General features: G+C 41.8%; 1 protein-coding gene across 1 annotated transcript in view; it reads left to right on the top strand.

Moving 5' to 3' along the window:
- Nucleotides 1-10,622, top strand: part of GTF2B (general transcription factor IIB) — a 903,336-nt gene extending 892,714 nt beyond the window's left edge. Inside the window, exon 7 of the mRNA XM_044085633.1 lies at nt 8,979-10,622. Within this exon, the coding sequence (XP_043941568.1) occupies nt 8,979-9,112 (134 nt within the window). The 3' untranslated portion in view covers nt 9,113-10,622. The remainder of the gene's footprint in view (nt 1-8,978) is intronic.
- Nucleotides 10,623-17,104: the final 6,482 nt, after the last annotated feature.

Genomic DNA, 17,104 nt, shown 5'->3' with positions numbered 1-17,104 from the left:
TGATAAGAGGCCTAGGGTGGAGCCTGAGCTGGGGGGTTTTGAGCAGGCTTCAGATGTTTCAGAGTCTTCGGCTGAAGACTTGCAGGAGTACTCTCCTTATTCTGATTCTGATGTGGATGATTCTACTCCTTCTGCTACTCCTCCTGAGGATTTTTCTTTTCAGAAACTCTTCATTCCATGAGGGAGCATTTTAAGTGGGAAGGTCAGGACTTCTCTGATTCCAGGAAAAGGCTTAGGGAATTTCTGTTTTACCCCAGCATAGGCCTTTGGCTATACCTCCTGTTTTGGATGTAGTGGAAGATGTTTTACAGAAGCTTCTCTTAATCCTGATTCTTTGCCTCCTGCTACTGTTAAGCCGGATAGGTATTACAGGGTGCCTGAAGCTCATAAGTATCTTTTTAAGAGTCCTAGGGCAGACCCAGAAACTGTTAGCCAGGGGCCTAAAGGTGTTAAGGCTTCTGTTGTTAAGAATCCGGTTCCTGCAGACAAGGAGGCTAGGGCCTTGGATAGATGGGGAAAGAAAGTCTATACTTCTTCCACTCTTGCTATGAGGGCTCTGAATTGCCAGTTTCACATGTTGAAATACCAAAATTATCTCCTTTCACAATTGAAGTCTAAGGTTGATGCTCTGGCAGTAGGTATTGATTGTAAGGAGTTGCAAGATTTAGTGCATGTTTCTGAACAGGTGGGTAAGCATTCTTTGCAATGTGGTTTTGATGCTGTACAGGCCTCGTCTAGGGTGGCTGCCACTGGGTCAGTTCTTCGCAGGCACGCCTGGCTGAGGGATCAGAATTTGTCTGAACATGTTAAAACAAGGATTTTAGATGCTCCTTTACAATCTGACGTGTTGTTTGGTCCTCCTGTTGAGACAGTTTTAAAGAAAATGGAAGACAAGGCTAAGTCTATGCAGACTGTTAAAGATTTTTTGCAGGTCCAGCCTCCAAAGTTTAGTAGAAATTGGCCTACTAAAGGGTGGATGTATCCTTCTTATGATTCACAGTCTAGGGGTAGATCTAGGCGTGGTAAGGGCAGAGCCCAGGGCTCTTTCAGGCCTAGAACAGGGAGTTCTCCTGCACAGGCTTCAGGTGAGGGCAGGGGTCAGTCCTTTCGTAAGCAGACCCAATGACCTACCTTTTCAGCTGCCAGAGCCTGCTCGTCTGGCGGCACCTTTGGGAGGAAGGTTGGCACTTTTCAAAGAAAATTGGAGTTTAATTACCCAGGACAGATGGGTATTGGATATCATACACCACGGCTACAGGTTTTATTTCCATACCTTGCCTCCTTTCAAAGGCATGCCAGACGTTCCTCCTCAACAAAGAATAGAGGCTCACAAACAGGTTTCTCTGTTGCTCCGACTAGGGGCCATACAGCCGTCCCTCTGCCAGAAGTGGGCCTAGGATTTTATTCTCGCCTGTTCCTAGTACCAAAGAAGGGGAACACGTGGAGACCAATTTTGGATTTATCTATCCTCAACACTTATCTGGACATTCCCAAGTTCAAAATGTTGACGTTGCAGCAGCTTTTACCTCTGCTGGGCAAAGATCATTGGATGGTAACTTTGGATCTCAAGGAGGCTTACCTTCATGTTCCTATCAGACTAAGTTGCAGAAAGTATCTGCGTTTTCGAGCTGGGACTTCTCACTATCAGTTCTCTGCATTGCCCTTTGGCTTATCCACTGCGCCCAGAGTGTTCACGAATGTTCTGGCTCCAGTGATAGCTTTCTTCAGACTAAAAGGAATACAGATCTATCCTTATTTGGACGACTGCCTAATTCTGGCTCAAGGAAGAGAAGAGCTTCTTCATCATTTGGAATATGTGATACCAGTGCTAAGATGCTTAGGGTATTCTGTGAACGAAATAAAGTCCAGTCTAGTACCCTCTCAAGACATGTGCTTTCTGGGTGTGAGACTGAATACAGCATCCCAGATGGCCTTTTTAACCCCGGACAAACAAAAGAGTCTATCCCTTTACTTCCATCAACTATCTCATCAGTCCGGGCTGACTGCAAGAACAGTCCTTCAAGCCTTAGGGTTCATGGCATCTTGTATTCTGGTGCTTCCCAATGCCAAACTGCATATGAGGAAGCTACAATGGTATCTCAAAAATGTATGGACACAGCACTGCCAGGATCTGGACACTGTCATTCAAATAATACCTTGCATTCAAAAGGAATTTTTGTGGTGGGCTCAGGAATGTCACCTAAACAAGGGACTCTCTGTGACCCGGCCAGAGGCGAGTCAGATTCTAACGACAGATGCCTCAGACAAAGCTTGGGGAGCTCATCTAAATGGAAAGTGGATACAAAACAAGTGGCCTGTCAGACTACAACATCTACATATCAACATGAAGGAGATGTTAGCAGTCCAGTTTGCATTAATTGCTTTCAAGTAATTACTTCTTCCAGGGCAGGTGTTGATTCTAACAGACAACACAACTGTCATGTGGTACATCAACAAGCAAGGGGGAACGCATTCTTATCCTCTATGCAGACAAGCAATAATTTTGTGGGAGACTGCTCTCAGTTTACAGCTCAATCTTCAGGCAAGGTTTCTGCCAGGAGCACAGAACTCCTTAGCAGATGTGTTGAGCAGACGAATTATGGATCCCCACGAGTGGAAATTGGATCCTCATGTATTTCAGAAATTGACAGTGTCATGGGGAACTCCAGACATAGATCTGTTCGCTTCTCCACTAAACCATCAGCTGCCAAGGTTTTGCACAAAAAGGTTTCATCCCACAGCTTGGAGAGTGGATGCTCTTTCTTTCAATTGGAGCAATCTTCATGTGTATGCCTTTCCACCTCTGCCTCTCCTCCCAAAGGTACTTCTAAAGGTCAGACAGGACAAGCCAAGGATGATTTTAATAGCTCCGGATTGGCCTCGACAACACTGGTACCCATTGCTGAGAAGTCTGGTACGGAAGCCTCCATGGCCTTTGCCTTCGATTCCACACCTGTTGTCGCAGGAGGACAGCCATTTGCTAAATGTCAAGCTTCACTCTCTGCACCTAACAGCCTGGCATATTCTGTTTTGAACCATAGTGGGCCTCCACTTCCTCAGCAAGTTTTGAATGTTATTTTGGAAGCTAGGAGGCCTAGTACAAGGAAAGTGTACACAGACAAATGGAAGAGATATTTGTTTTGGAGTGCAGCAAAAGATTTTGATGTTTCTGAGCCTAATTTGTATGTGGCTCTTCAATATCTTACTGAGTTACTAGACAAAGGTTTGTCTTTCTCTTCTATTAAAGTTCATGCTGCAGCAATTTCAGCTCACTATGATTGCAACCCACCATTGTTTTCTCATCCTTTGTTCAAGCAATTTCTTAGAGGGGCAAAGAATATAAGACCCCCACGAAGAGCTCCTACTCCTGCTTGGGATCTCAATTTTGTGTTGGAGAAACTCACTCTACAACCTTTTGAGCCTGCAGCTACTGCTGAGTTGAAATATTTATCATGGAAGACTGCTTTTTGTTGGCCATTACCTCTGCAAGAAGGGTTTCTGAATTACATGCCCTTATGGCGGTTGAGCCTTTCTTGATTTTCCATAAGGATAGGGTATCATTACGCACTAATCCTTCCTTTATGCCTAAGGTGGTTTCTAGTGTGGCTTTAAACCAAACTATTCATTTGCCTACTTTTTATGCAAATCCCCAAAATAAAGGGGAAAAGATTTTGCACACTTTAGATGTCCACAGGCAGTTGCGTTATTATTTGGACAGAACTAAAGGGTTCAGGCAGTCTCAGCAGTTGTTTGTTTCTTTTGCTTTGAGTTCTCAGGGCAAGCCTGTATCAAAACAAACTATTTCTAAGTGGATTGGGTTTTGCATTGCTTTCTGTTATTCCCATCATGGCAAGGAGATTCCAGCTGGGATTAGGCCTCATTCCACTAGGGCTACTGCCACTTCAACAGCTTTTTTGAGGGGAGTGGCAACCAAGGATATTTTGGAGGCAGCTACTTGGAGTTCTGTGCATACTTTCTCTAGGCATTATCACCTGCCACTTTACTCTAAGTCCAGGGCTGGTTTTGCCACTGCTGTTTTGCAGGGCATTTTGGCAGCTCCTGCTTCCTTGTAGTTAGCCATCCTCCCTTACCTCTGCTTTGGGATTCTACCCAAGTGTAAGGACTGCAGCAATGTGAGATGAAGAACATAGTACAGTTTTGTACCTACCATAAATGTAGATGTTCGAAGATCCACATTGCTGCAGTCCAATTTACCCTCCCTCCTCTTTGTAGTTAGAGGTGGTTGTGTGGGTTGGGTTGTACATTTTGTGTATATTGTATATATTGTACATATAGTTAGTGCAAGGGTGGTTGGTTGGTTGTTTGCTGTCTTTTGGTTTTGACCTTTATTTTTAGGGTCTTCTGACATCTGGGGCAAGAAAAGACTGAGGATATGACGTCGGTCATGCGCATTTGTACCCTGACGTCCTGATGTCAGTCAAATGCGCCCTGACCGACGTCAGCCTTATACTTTGATATTCGGGCCGACCGAGGACAGCGGACTACCCAAGTGTAAGGACTGCAGCAATGTGGATCTTCGAACATCTACATTTATGGTAGGTACAAAACTGTACTTTTCCTTTATAGCATGGTTACAGAAGATCTGCTAAAGAGTACTCTGCTGTACTCATAAATCCGTGAAAAACAAAAAGACAGCTTGGAAACACCAAAGCAAATTCTCTCTGTTTAATTCTCTTTCAGTTTAATGAAGCGCTTTTCGTCTTGCACATCAGAAACTGAACAAACTTCAACACAAACAATATATACACACCCTTTTTGTCACGACACTTCTAATTAAAATCTTGTGTCTTAAAGGCACATCCACATTATTGCTACTTAAAACATTTTTTAAAAATGAATATGACTGACGATATTTTAGAACATTTCAACCCTTCCCTTCCTTCAGAATTTTTACCTGTAATAGTGATAGAAATATATATACAAACATACATATACTAACAATACTATATCTCGAATTATTGTGTTGACTCTCAAAATATGATATTACTTAGTTAACTAAGAAGTCAAACTTACATATCCGAGTCAAATAGTCAGGTATCACAAATATGAACGCATTTTATAAAAATGCATACACACATTAACTTTTAAGATTTTTCAACTTCAGTATACTGTTTAAAGATATTGTCTCATTCAAACCCGGGTAAAACATTGCCCCAGTGCGTATTTGCCAACTTAACTCAAGTTGCTCAAGTAAAAGAGTAAGCGTGCCCCCCCCCCCGACTATCATCAACAACTGAATCAATTGCTTCAGTTTCTGATGAAGTCTTGCCACATGTGCAAGACGAAAAGCACTTCATTAAACTGAAAGAGAATTAAACTGAGAGAGAACTGCTTTGGTGTTTCCAAGCTGTCTTTTTGTTTTTCACTAGTTTGTCTTACTTTGGTTCCTGTCTGTTGGTACTCATAAATCCACCTGAATCCCAACCACTGTTCTGGCGTCTACTTTTTGAGTCAAGTAGAGATGAAAAATGCAGCCCATCCAGTCAGACTGAGGATGTAGCGTAAACTAATCAGGTTCACTCTTCCCTTGGCTTCATTGTAATGAGGATGAATGTGTCCTCATATTTCCTTCCCTGAGCTTAGTATCTTTAGAGATATGATAAACCTCATAAAGGAGCATTTTAACTTATTCCCACTTGTAGCACTGTTTATCCATTCCTGTCATGAAGCCTAATATGTTGACTTAATAAAATGAACCTCCCTGTGGCACCAACAAAGTCCCTATGATCACTAGCATTTATGCAAGAGTAATGTTGGCCATAAAAGTATAAAATATTTAATGTTGCTGTACAATTTTTACTATGTCTGTCCCACCATTGCCTGTTTTGAAGACATTGTACATTTACAAGCATGTGTTACAGCATAACCAAAATGCATACTCTCCATTTAGCCTTTTACTTAAAGGCTTCTGGATTTCTAGTTAAGAATGTTTTATTTATTAGAGGAGTCATTATCTTTGCTCGGTATTTACTGCTGATGACTGTCTCTGCCAGGGCTGGGCAGACTACAGTCACTGTAGCATTTTTTTAACAAAACTATATTGAATTCTTTCAAGACATTGGCACGCATATATTAACAGAAAAAAATCAACAATACTAGCATTTTTCATACTGCTGCATTATACATTTCATTTTTCTTTAACAGTTATTCACTTCAACATTACATAATTTGCTCATGTCCTACCTTCCTTTAAACCTCACTCCTCCTCCTGAGCATTATACTGCATGTATTCCATCCATTCATCCACAACCCCAATCCAATACTGCATGCATTGTTCCCATCAATTTTATTTATTTATATGTTATTTACTCCTTACCTTTTCTAAAGATCCCCCCTCTAATTATTTAATCCAGTTTTACAATATTCAGCACTTCAGTTATATTAGATTTATATTTTGATTTCCATTTTCTAGCAATTGCTTTTTTGGCAGCCAATAACATTAGACTAAGGCCGTACTATGTATAGTCAATTCAGATCTTGTGTCCCAGCTCATAATCATTTCCTTAGATACAGCCATTTCCTCCCCCCAAAATTTCTGACAAAGCACTCTGTAGGAAGTTTTTAAAATTGTCCAGCTCATTGCACTCCTAAATAACATGCCTGCCATTACCATTTTCCATCACACCTTCAGAATTTGATGTCTACATTAGGAACATTTCCCTGAAGTGTACTTGGGTTATAACAGTACCTGTGCAATATGTCCAAGCAAAAATCATAAACCTTTTATACTTGGGAGCCATGTAGGCAGCTTCTCATTGTTCCTTTGTAAATTGCCTTTCCAGTCTCTCTCTGTTCCCAAGCTTTGCTAAGCTCTTCTGATTGATTCTTGTAGTTATGCAGTATATTGTATACCCTAGTGTGTATCCCCTTTTTAACATCAACTGCTGTTGTGGATTTGACTTTACTAATAACTCTACCAGAACTGGTCTTTCACTTAGCACTCCCGTGCCCCTTACTTTTTGCCTGCACTCTGATAGTGATCACTGGTAGGGAAGGCAGTCTCTAACCTGCAGTCCAAACTTTGCTTGGCCTTATCCCACTCTGTTGGCTTCCCCTCTTTAGTACCAGTACCGTGGTTCCTTTGCCAGTCTCTCCAGCAAATTTCAGCCTACTTTCAGTCATCCCTATTGGTAAGATCTACTTTCTACCTTCTCCATGTTGGCTTAGATTGTCAGATAGTGAGGCATCCGTGCAGTTCCATTGTCAACCAGATGGGTTCTACATTTGCTCCCAAGTTCCCATACTAAAGGGCTTGTATAGTTTATCAGTGCTTATTTTACAGTTGGTTATGGGCTAGAAGGACTGTGCTAGCAAGTTGTTGAAGAACTGAGAAAGTAATTTGGAACCAATAAAATATGAAGGTGGTTTTTAATTTGCCACTGAACCAGTCTGTCCATATCCCTGTTGTCGTCTCCAAGGTGTAAACCATCTGATAGTGGGCTCTTCATACCTTGAATGTGCACAAAGCAGCTTGTGTGTTATCTGAGGCAAGTACGTGACTTTAGGAAAACTTAACTGCTGCGCCACCTTTGCATCATAAAAAGAAGGTCTCATATATGCCAAATAAGATGCATTCCAAGTGGATTTCCAGCTGCACTTTGCCATCAGGTGGCTAGTTACCTCTTGGTAAATGCAGCAGTCAGGGTTTACTCTACTACTGGAGTTTGCCACCAGTGCCTTCTTCAAGAATATCTCCATGGCAGACATCTGTGCTGCCACCAGCACCGCTTCTTATTTTGTGCCACTTGATCAGTTTAGCCACATATTACTGTGTTGACCATGACTCTGGAGTGCAATTTAGACATCTTTAATGCAGGATTTGCCTCTCTGAGCTCTTTGTTATGCGACCATTCTAAATCTCCCAGTCTGTCTGTCACTGTCTAAGATTTGACACATCAAGGAAGGTCCTTAGTATATGTAACATACGCATCTATTTTATCAGTTGAACTGTGAGAGGACCCGTATTGATTGATCTGTCATCTGTCTGAAGGTGGTGTTCTGTCCTCCCAGCCTTGGCTGCTGGAATTCCCTTTAAGCTCAGGAAGCATATGTTTATGTATTCTCTGTTTAATGATGATGTCAAATTTTCTTTTTATCAGTGTAAGGTGCTTGGCAGTGGCTTGGGTGAGCCAGTAAGCCTGGGGAAATTTACATGCTTATGTAGTGGGCATGTTGTGTCACAGTGTGCATTGATGTAGACTCGCAGGCATCTCTAAATACTGGTATCTTAGGGAAAAATGCCAAATGGTGATGGGTAAAAAAATGAACCCCATCAATGGAAGGTCCTTGTGTACATAAACTGACATTGGAGGAATGTATCTCATTTTTCATAAGAGAGTTTCACATGTATTTAATATGTAGCAGTTTGACTTGGAAAATGTCAATACCAAATGTGCCCTGGATCACTTGGAAGATTTCAGTAAGCAGATGATTTGCAAAAGACCCATCAGTAATGCATTGAGTTTTTCCTTTAGTCCACTTCAGCATTTTTTTTTTCTTTTAATAGGTTGGTAGTTCATTAAGCCATAATAATTTGGATCCTCTTCAGCTGAAAAAGGAGAATATAACACTGTTATGATTCACTAATTTGTGTACCATATTGTGGCCATTACGGCCTTACATTGATCAGTACTTGGAATCATTAGTGTGAGGTAAGAACAGGGCTGAATATTTCTGGTTAGTCTTGGCAGGAAATCCTTGCAAGTCAAGAATCATGTTGCCTACGCTTGGTCCCTTTTGTCTTTCTTCACAAATGTTTCATACCACCCCTCACACACAGTGTTTGGGGAAAGAGGCTTCACTGTAAATTTTGTCTTTCAGTGTTTGTCAGGGGTTGCACGTGCTTGTAGAAGTCTGTCTTCATGCAAGTACAACTGAATAAGAGCTGATATAAAGTGCAGATGAAGTAATTCTGGTGTATTCCTAACTGAGTAATGTTTTTTTTTTCTTTTTTTCAGAAATTGGTGACATTGCTGGTGTTGCTGATGTTACAATCAGGCAGTCTTATAGACTTGTTTACCCCAGAGCTGCAGATCTCTTCCCTTCAGACTTCAAGTTTGATACACCTGTTGACAAATTACCACAGTTATAAATTGCCAGCTCTGCATTTGAATTGTTTGGGGAGGGTGTACAGGACAGCATTTTGAACTTGATTAGCAACATTTCAAGTATTACATTTGAACATGGATTCCTGCAGAAGTTCAAGAAGAAACATGGATTTGCCTTCATCTGCAAGGAACACAGTACACATTCCAAACCTAAGACTGGTTGCACTTCTGTGGCTTCATGTGTAAATATCTAAAGTACAAGTAAAATAATAAATTATAGAGGTGGTTATCAAGAGACTTTCATGCTTGTATTTAAAAGAATTCTTTTATAGAAATACGGTAAATAGTATTTTGGAGAAGGTGAAATTTCTAATATTTACAGCAAACATCTTTGCTACTTGCAGCATGCTCTTCTTTTGGACTGCATTTTTGAGCATCACTCTTTTGTGTAACCTATATATGGGCTTCACCTGACTGTGTATATTTGTGTAGCTTGTCATGTGTAGCATTGTTTTGCATTTTTTTTTCTTTTTAATGTTTTAAATGTTTATCATGAGGTAAAACATCCAAACTGGATTCTTTTTTCAAAGATATTTTAGTTAGTGTGCAGAATGTGACAGCCCTTTTCCAATGTTTCTGCTGAACCCAGGAAAACATTTAGCAGATTGTTCTGACAGAGAAACCATTTGCTTGAAGATGAGCTTGAAATCATATTTTATAAAGCAGTAGTTTCATAATAACCTGTTCCCTTATTAGCTCTTAAAATAATTTTAAAGTTTACCCTTTGTTTTTTGTTCTAGGAAATGAGTGCCTAGTCACCCTTTTAAAATGGTGATCAGTTTTCATTCATAATTTACTTACAATTAAGACAGATTGTGGGAGTTCTCTATGTTTTTTTTTTGTAAAAGTGTCAAATATTTGGATGCAATACGTGTATTTTTTTTTAATTATACTGCTAAAATACATTTTGATCCTTCTGTATCCTGAATATTTTACGGTGTTTTTCCACAGTTTAGTCCCTGATCTTTTTTTTTTTTTGTTTGGCACAGTGTACCATTTTCATAGCAAATGTGAAGCGTCATACTTAAAGGAATGAGCTTAAGAAAATTTACTGTAGGGTACAAACTTCCTGTTTTCCTGCTACCCATTTTGTAATGAAATATGAAACAAATGCTTAAAGTTGATGTAAAATTGACATCTATGTGTAACATATTTTTGTATGAAAATGAGTCTAATTGTGCAAGTACGTTGCACTGTCCAGATACTACCTAAACTTGCTCTTAAAATAAAAGTCTTGTTCCTCTATGATGTAACCTTGTACCACAGTTGCAGGAACAGATTTTTCACTGTGAACTACTATTTCAATGTACAGTGTATATTTTTCAGAAGCTGTTCAGAGTACAACCTAAATTTGAAAGGTGCATTTTTTTCAACTCATTTCAGGCCTGTCTTGGCAGTCTGTTAACCTGTCTTTGGTATATTGATGGGAATTCTTAACCCTAGAAATCCTCAAGCATTTTACTCAAATCAATAAATGCATTAGTTGCATACTAACTGCCTTTTTTGCTTCATTACAAAAAAATTAGCTGTCAGTTAACATACCCATCCCTGTAAATGTTTGTCAGTTTCTTGATACTTTGAATTGTTTCATAGCTTTAGTATTCTGTGGTTGTGTTTCGTGCTGGGAAGCAGCCGATATTGTCTGCCCTTTAAATGCATTCATTGTTTTACCTCCATTACATCCCTGTCTTCTTCCTCTTAACCCTTTCTCTTCATCTGGCTCATTCTTTCTTGAATGTTTTTGTGTAGCCCCTTTCCATTAGTTGTAACTGTTTTGTCAGCACTCCAGTGATAGATTTGTATGCACTTCTGATTTGGATGGACAGCCTGTCTCTCTCTGATCTACCCTTTGCACATTACTGATCATATGATATGCATATGCAGGATTATAGTGCCATAGGTACTTACTAGGATATTGATTTGTGAAGTTCTTAACAATCCTATTCCCACGGTAGTTTTTAGTACTGAACATTTAATCGACAAATAGTAAAAGATCTCATGCAATTTTGGCAGACAAACTTTTAATACAATCAGTGTTGTGGATTGTTTATTTGATTTGCCTACAGATTACCGAGATACAGGTAGAACAGTGATATATTGAGACATTTACTTGTTGCCTTTGTTCATAAGGGACATGGATGCTAAACAGAGAATGAGTTTGCAGAGTCCCATCCATTCATCTAAATTACAGTTGAATAGAGTAAGACCTAGTGCTTGCTCTATGTGGAGTAGAAGAAATATTCTGTGATACATGCCTATCCCTCCGACATGTTCTGTTCATGTTGAAAAAAAATTTGAGATCCCTTGAGCGGTAACCATTTGAATTGTCAGGGCTGCGCATTGTTTCTGAGATTTCTAACATAGCTAAAGAAGGCATTGTGGTTATCCTTTGCCTGGGTGGCTGTTTTTATCTCGTATCTGGCTTTGGTTGATTTGATCATGCTGCAAAGTTCTTTGCTAAGTTTACCAAGAGTGTTATTGGCATCTTGAAAGATAAATTTAGATGTGATGTTGTCCTCTCTCACCTTTGTTCTTAGCAGGTTGGGTTTGGATCTGACTCTGCCATGTACACCAGCTCGAGGTCTTTCATTATCTCGTGACTATCCCCTATCCCATCATGCACTAGGAAGGCTCCCCAGATCTGGCTGTGGCTAAGTACAATTTCTTCTCCTTTTTGGAAGAAAATTATTTTTTTCTAGTCTGTTTTTGTAGTGTGTTTTAGTATTAATAACCGCTTGGACTTGCTGTTGGTATTTTCTGCGGCTTTGTGTTTGAACTGCTGTTAGCAATCTTTTTTTCTGTAAGGCCTTCTTTCCCCATTCCAGCTTAAAATCAAAAATTCAAACAGCCCATTTTTAGTTAGAGGGCTTTCCTTTTCCCTTTTTTGATTCTTACAGGTTGGTTTGTTTGACTTAATCTACCAAGACCCATTTAACTTGGAGGGTTTCCCCCTCCCTTTCTGTCTCCTCTGGGCATAGCCCATTTAAGTTAGAGGGCTCTGCCAACCTTTCCTTTCAGTTAGAGTTAGGTTTAGTTATTAATTGTTACTATTGGTGGTGGTGGTGTTTAAAAAATAAATTTTGTGTGTATGTGTGTGTGTGTGTGTGTGTGTGTGTGTGTGTGTGTGTGTGTGTGTGTGTATATATATATATATATATATATTTGATTGTTGGGCATTTCCTTTCTTGTTACTGATCAGTAGTAGTTATGTCTTTTAAGGATTCTAAACCCTCTGGCTTCAAAAAGTGTGAAGAATGTGGACAAAATATGTCCCTTACAGACAGGTGTACAATTTGTGTCCATTATTTAGGAGCCATTCACCTGCAAGAGTCCTGTGCAATTTGTCACTCCTTCAGCCACAGGGCTTTGTTGGAACGCAAAAACAAACTGATTTTAAGAGGCCTTTTGAAAACCCCCTTAGCCAAAGTGATTCAAGAAGGTTCAGGTCCTTCAAAGTCTGGCAATTAATCTTCTAGCGCTTTCTCGGAGCCATCCAAAAAAGTGGCTGAAGTATCCTCTCCGGATCTAAAGGCTGTCTGTTCCGAGAGGCCTTCCACTTCGGTCCCATCAGTCGCTGTGCCAATGGAATTTCAGTTACGGTGCCAGTCCCCTGAATTGGAACCAGTAGCTCCATCTCTGAGGTCACCATTACTTCAGCCTTCTAAATCTCCTGCCCCCTCGACTCGATCTTCCAAGAGCCTGTCTGATGATGACGTGGATCGGGTGGTGCAGAGACTCTTACACCAGTGCTTGCCAAACTGTTATTGAATCCAACCGTGAGGGCCTCTGATCCTACCAAACCCTCCCCTGCTGTACCTATTCCTCCTCCGAGCCAACCTTGGAGCTGATCTTGGTAGAACCATTGGAATAGAGACCTATCACAGGATCATCAGATCTGAAGATTGCTCAGTCCTCTGTTCCATCAGAACTCGAGTCTAGGAGCCGACGCTCTCTAGTTGGGTCCGGGGAACTTCTCTCAAATGGCATCAGCTTGAGTGAGCTTGGCTCCTACATCAGCCTTGGAGCTGTCCCCCTTGATTCTGAGGATTCCCTCGTGTTCCTCGGAGCTGGAGGTTTCTTTGGATCAGGCCTGTGGGGGGCCTTCGAGGTGATGAGAGTGCTGTCCCCACAGGCAGCTCCACTCCAGTCTGGGCATTTTTCCCCCAGAGGCACCGGTGTCTGCCTCTCTACCCATGCATCCACAGGGACATAGAAATCCTAAGCCTCTGGATGCCCCACAGGGTGCCCCCTCTCTTCTGAAACCTCTCCAGAGTACCCCTCCGAAGAGGTCCCTCAGAAGAGGTTATGCAAGAGGAAGCATTTAGACTCCCCAGAGGAGTCCGTCACTTTGGATATGGACCTTGATGATGCCGAAGGTTCCCCATGGTCGCCTCCTGACAATGTCTCCTTTGGCGACATTTTGGGAATAATTAAACAGAGGCGGCTGGAAGTCCACCAACCCTTCAGTGGAGGAGTCTGTGTACCTGAAGGCTTTAGGATCTCACCCTTCCTCCCCTTGGGTGTCTCCGCCTTTCGACAAACTTATGGATTTAGTTTCTCAAAAGGCATGGGAGTCTCCAGATTTTGTGGAACCAGTTCCTCTGAGGCCAAATAAGTTTACCTCCCCGTCAGACAAAAATTTCCTAACAAAGGGAGTCTCAGTAGATGCTATGATGGTGGCAGCAGCCACCAAGAAGGAACGGTCAGAGACGACTTTTGTCCATCCACCGAACAAGGAGTCTCGCATTATGAACAGTTATGGAAAGCACATTTTTTCTTCAGTGACCTTTGCTGTTAGGTCACAGAATTACCTGACTCGCTTCACAAGGTTACAGAGAAATCTCCTGAAAGAGCTAGGAGATGCTCTCCAAGGTTCAGTAGTAGGGGCATCAGAAAAAGTTCCCTCTCAGTTCTCTACCTTAAATTCTGTGGCCATCTCCTCCATGGGACTGATTTCTTATGCACCGGATGGAGCGAGCAGAGCATCGGGTTCAGGAATTTCCTTAAGACATTCCTGGATGTGCTTGTGTGACTTTGCAGAACCCTTTAAATCTTCCTTTGTGAATGCCCCGTTTGATGACTCGTCCTTGTCCTGGTCTAAAGTCAAGGACATACTAACCAGGTGTGAACAGGAAGGAAAGACTCTCTCTGCTGTAGGAGTCCAGACCTTACCCCAGAGGTTAGAAAGGTAGTGGGAAAATGTGGTTTTGAAAATTCCAGAGCATTCCATGACACACGTGTTGATTCTTCCCCCGGGACAGAGGGGGAACTGCTAAAGGAAGATGCCGACCATGTGGCAGAGGGGGTCCACAGAATCAGGACGACAGAAAATCTTTCTTTAGTAAGCCCTTTCAGAGCTCCTGAGAAGGAGGCCCGCCTGTCCATCTCTGGAGGCAGTCGGGGGCTGCTTATCTTTTGTACCCAGAAGCCTGGCAACAAATGGCAAAAGACAAATGGGCACAAAGCATCATATCCAGAGGTTACTCCATACCCTTTGCCTACCCCGTCCCAAACATGAAAAAAATCCCAGACATTCCACCCAGTGAAAGGGAAGAGGCAACTCTAGAAATACAAATTGTTGCTAGACAAGAGTCATCCAAACAGTTCCCGCAGACCAAATAGGATCTGGAACTTACTTAAGGTTCTTTTTAGTTCCAAAGAAAATAGGGGACTGGAGACCAAATCTGAATTTCAGCAACCTATACAAATCTGTAAAAACCTCCAAGCTCTGGATAGTAACACTGCAGTGAATACACCCTTTTTTGGGAAAAGACAATTGGATGTGCTTGATAGACCTCCATGATGCATACTACCACATAAAAATGGACAGGTGATCCAGGAGACACCTGCGCTTTCAGCTGGGAGCCAGCCATTACCAGTTTCTGGCTCTGCCTTTTGGCTTCACTACAGCCCCCAGAGTGTTCATCAAATGTATGGCAGTATTCATGGCTCACTTGAGACGCCTAAGATTCCAAGTGTTTCCATACCTAGATGACTGGCTCCTAACTGCCACCACCAAGCATCTACTAACAAAAGTGAGAAGACTCCACCTTGCGTGTCTGCTCTCAATTAGGGATCACAATAAACTACAAAAAAAATCTGCCTTGCTGCCCTCTGAGTATCATTTTTATAGGAGCAGAACTAGATGCAACAAAGATGATGGCCAAACTCCCTTCAGAAAGGGTACAAGTTCTACAATGCCAAGTTGTAAATCTTCTTTCCAAGAAAAGAGCACAAGCAAGGACAGTCCTAAAAGTCTTGAGGACTATGGCAGTAGCAATAAACTTGATTTCATTAGCACATCTGCACATGAGAATTCTCCAGTGGTTACTGTCCACTCAGTGGTCAGTGCAGGAACTACCTATGTTCTACAAGATATTGATAATGGAATGTTGCAAAAAAGACCTTCGTTGGTGGCTTTACTCTACTCAGGTGACACTAGATCGACCCTTTGTCCTTCCCCAACCATTAGTCACAGTCACCACAGACGTTTCTCAGATGGAGTGAGGGGGACATTATCTGGGAAAGACTGTCCAAGGCACTTGGCAGGATCACGAGGCCTATTTGCACATCAATTTCCTAGAGATGAGAGTGGGTCTTCTAGCATTGCAAGCATTCCAGGACTCCCTTTCGCTGGGAACTATTGCAGTACAGACAGACAACATGTTAGTTGTATGGTACATAAACAAACAAGGAGGAACCAGATCTTACCCCCTTTACCGGGAGGCCCTGAGAGTATGGCAGTGGGCGACCCCCTCCCAATGCTTTCCGATAGCAAAGCACATCCTGGGGAAATCCAACGTGGTAGCAGACAGACTCAGCAGAGTGATTCTGATGCCTCACGAGTGGTCCCTAAAACAGGAAGTAGCAGAAAAGATTTTTCCGCAAATGGGGCCAGCCTTGCTGTGACCTTTTTGCCACATCCATGAATGCCAAATACAGCAGCTACTTTGCCTTTATCCCCCTTCCAAGGGAGTCACCAAGGGATGTACTTGTACAAGATTGGCCCTCATGTCTCCTCTACGCCTTTCCTCCCTTTCCATTAATACCCAAAGTTCTTCAGAAAGCCAATTGCTTGGGAAGGGACTTGATACTCATCGCCCCTTACTGGCCTTGTCAAATCTGGTTCTCCTTCCTGTGGCCTCATCTTTGGGAGGACCCTTGGATTTTGGACCCAGTTCCGGACCTTCTGACTCGTGCATCAGGAACACTCCATCCCTCTCTTCTATCACTCAAGTTGACAGCTTGGCTGCTCTGATTTCAACCATAGCCAGGCTCCCTAACTTTTCTTCAGTAAAACAAATCCTTATTTCTTCTCATAAGACTTCGAGAAAGATATATACAAACAAATGGAAAGATTTCTTCATGGACCTCTAATCACATTGATCATTTTTATGCCCCAGTAGCTTCCATTCTGGAGTTCTTGGCAGAACTAGTCAATAAAGGTGCAGCCAAAGCTACTATTAGAGTTCAGTTAGCAGCGATATCCAGTTTCCATTTAGGTGAATCAGGCCTCAATATTATGTCACACAGACTATGCAAAGCCGCCTTTAAAGGTACCTTTTTATTAAGACCACCCTCCAGCACAATGGGACTTAAATTTTGTCTTTCCTCCGTTTGAGCCAGCATCATCCTGCGATCTCAATTTTTTGTCTGGGAAAACTATTCTTCTGGATAGCTATTACTTCTGCTAGAAGGGCGTCAGAACTGTAGACCTTGTCAGTAAAGCCCCCCTACATGATTTTCCACAGAGACAGAGTATCCTTATGAACAAACTCTCTTCCTTTTTACCCAAAGTATGTTTAGACTCTACTTTAAACCAATCCATAGCGCTACCAGTGTTTTTCCCTATCTATGAGAATAAGGCAGAATAGATGCTGTACCAACTAGATGCACATAGACAATTACGCTTCTACTTTTATAGGACAAAGGACTTCAGAAAATCTGACCAACTATTTGTATCATTTTCAGATTCA

Source organism: Protopterus annectens, chromosome 10.part0 (assembly GCF_019279795.1).
Source record: "Protopterus annectens isolate FY-2018-M chromosome 10.part0, PAN1.0, whole genome shotgun sequence".
Classification (NCBI taxonomy): Eukaryota; Metazoa; Chordata; order Ceratodontiformes; family Protopteridae; genus Protopterus; species Protopterus annectens.
Note: the sequence above shows the minus strand (reverse complement) of the source record. Positions and strands in the feature narration are given on the sequence as shown.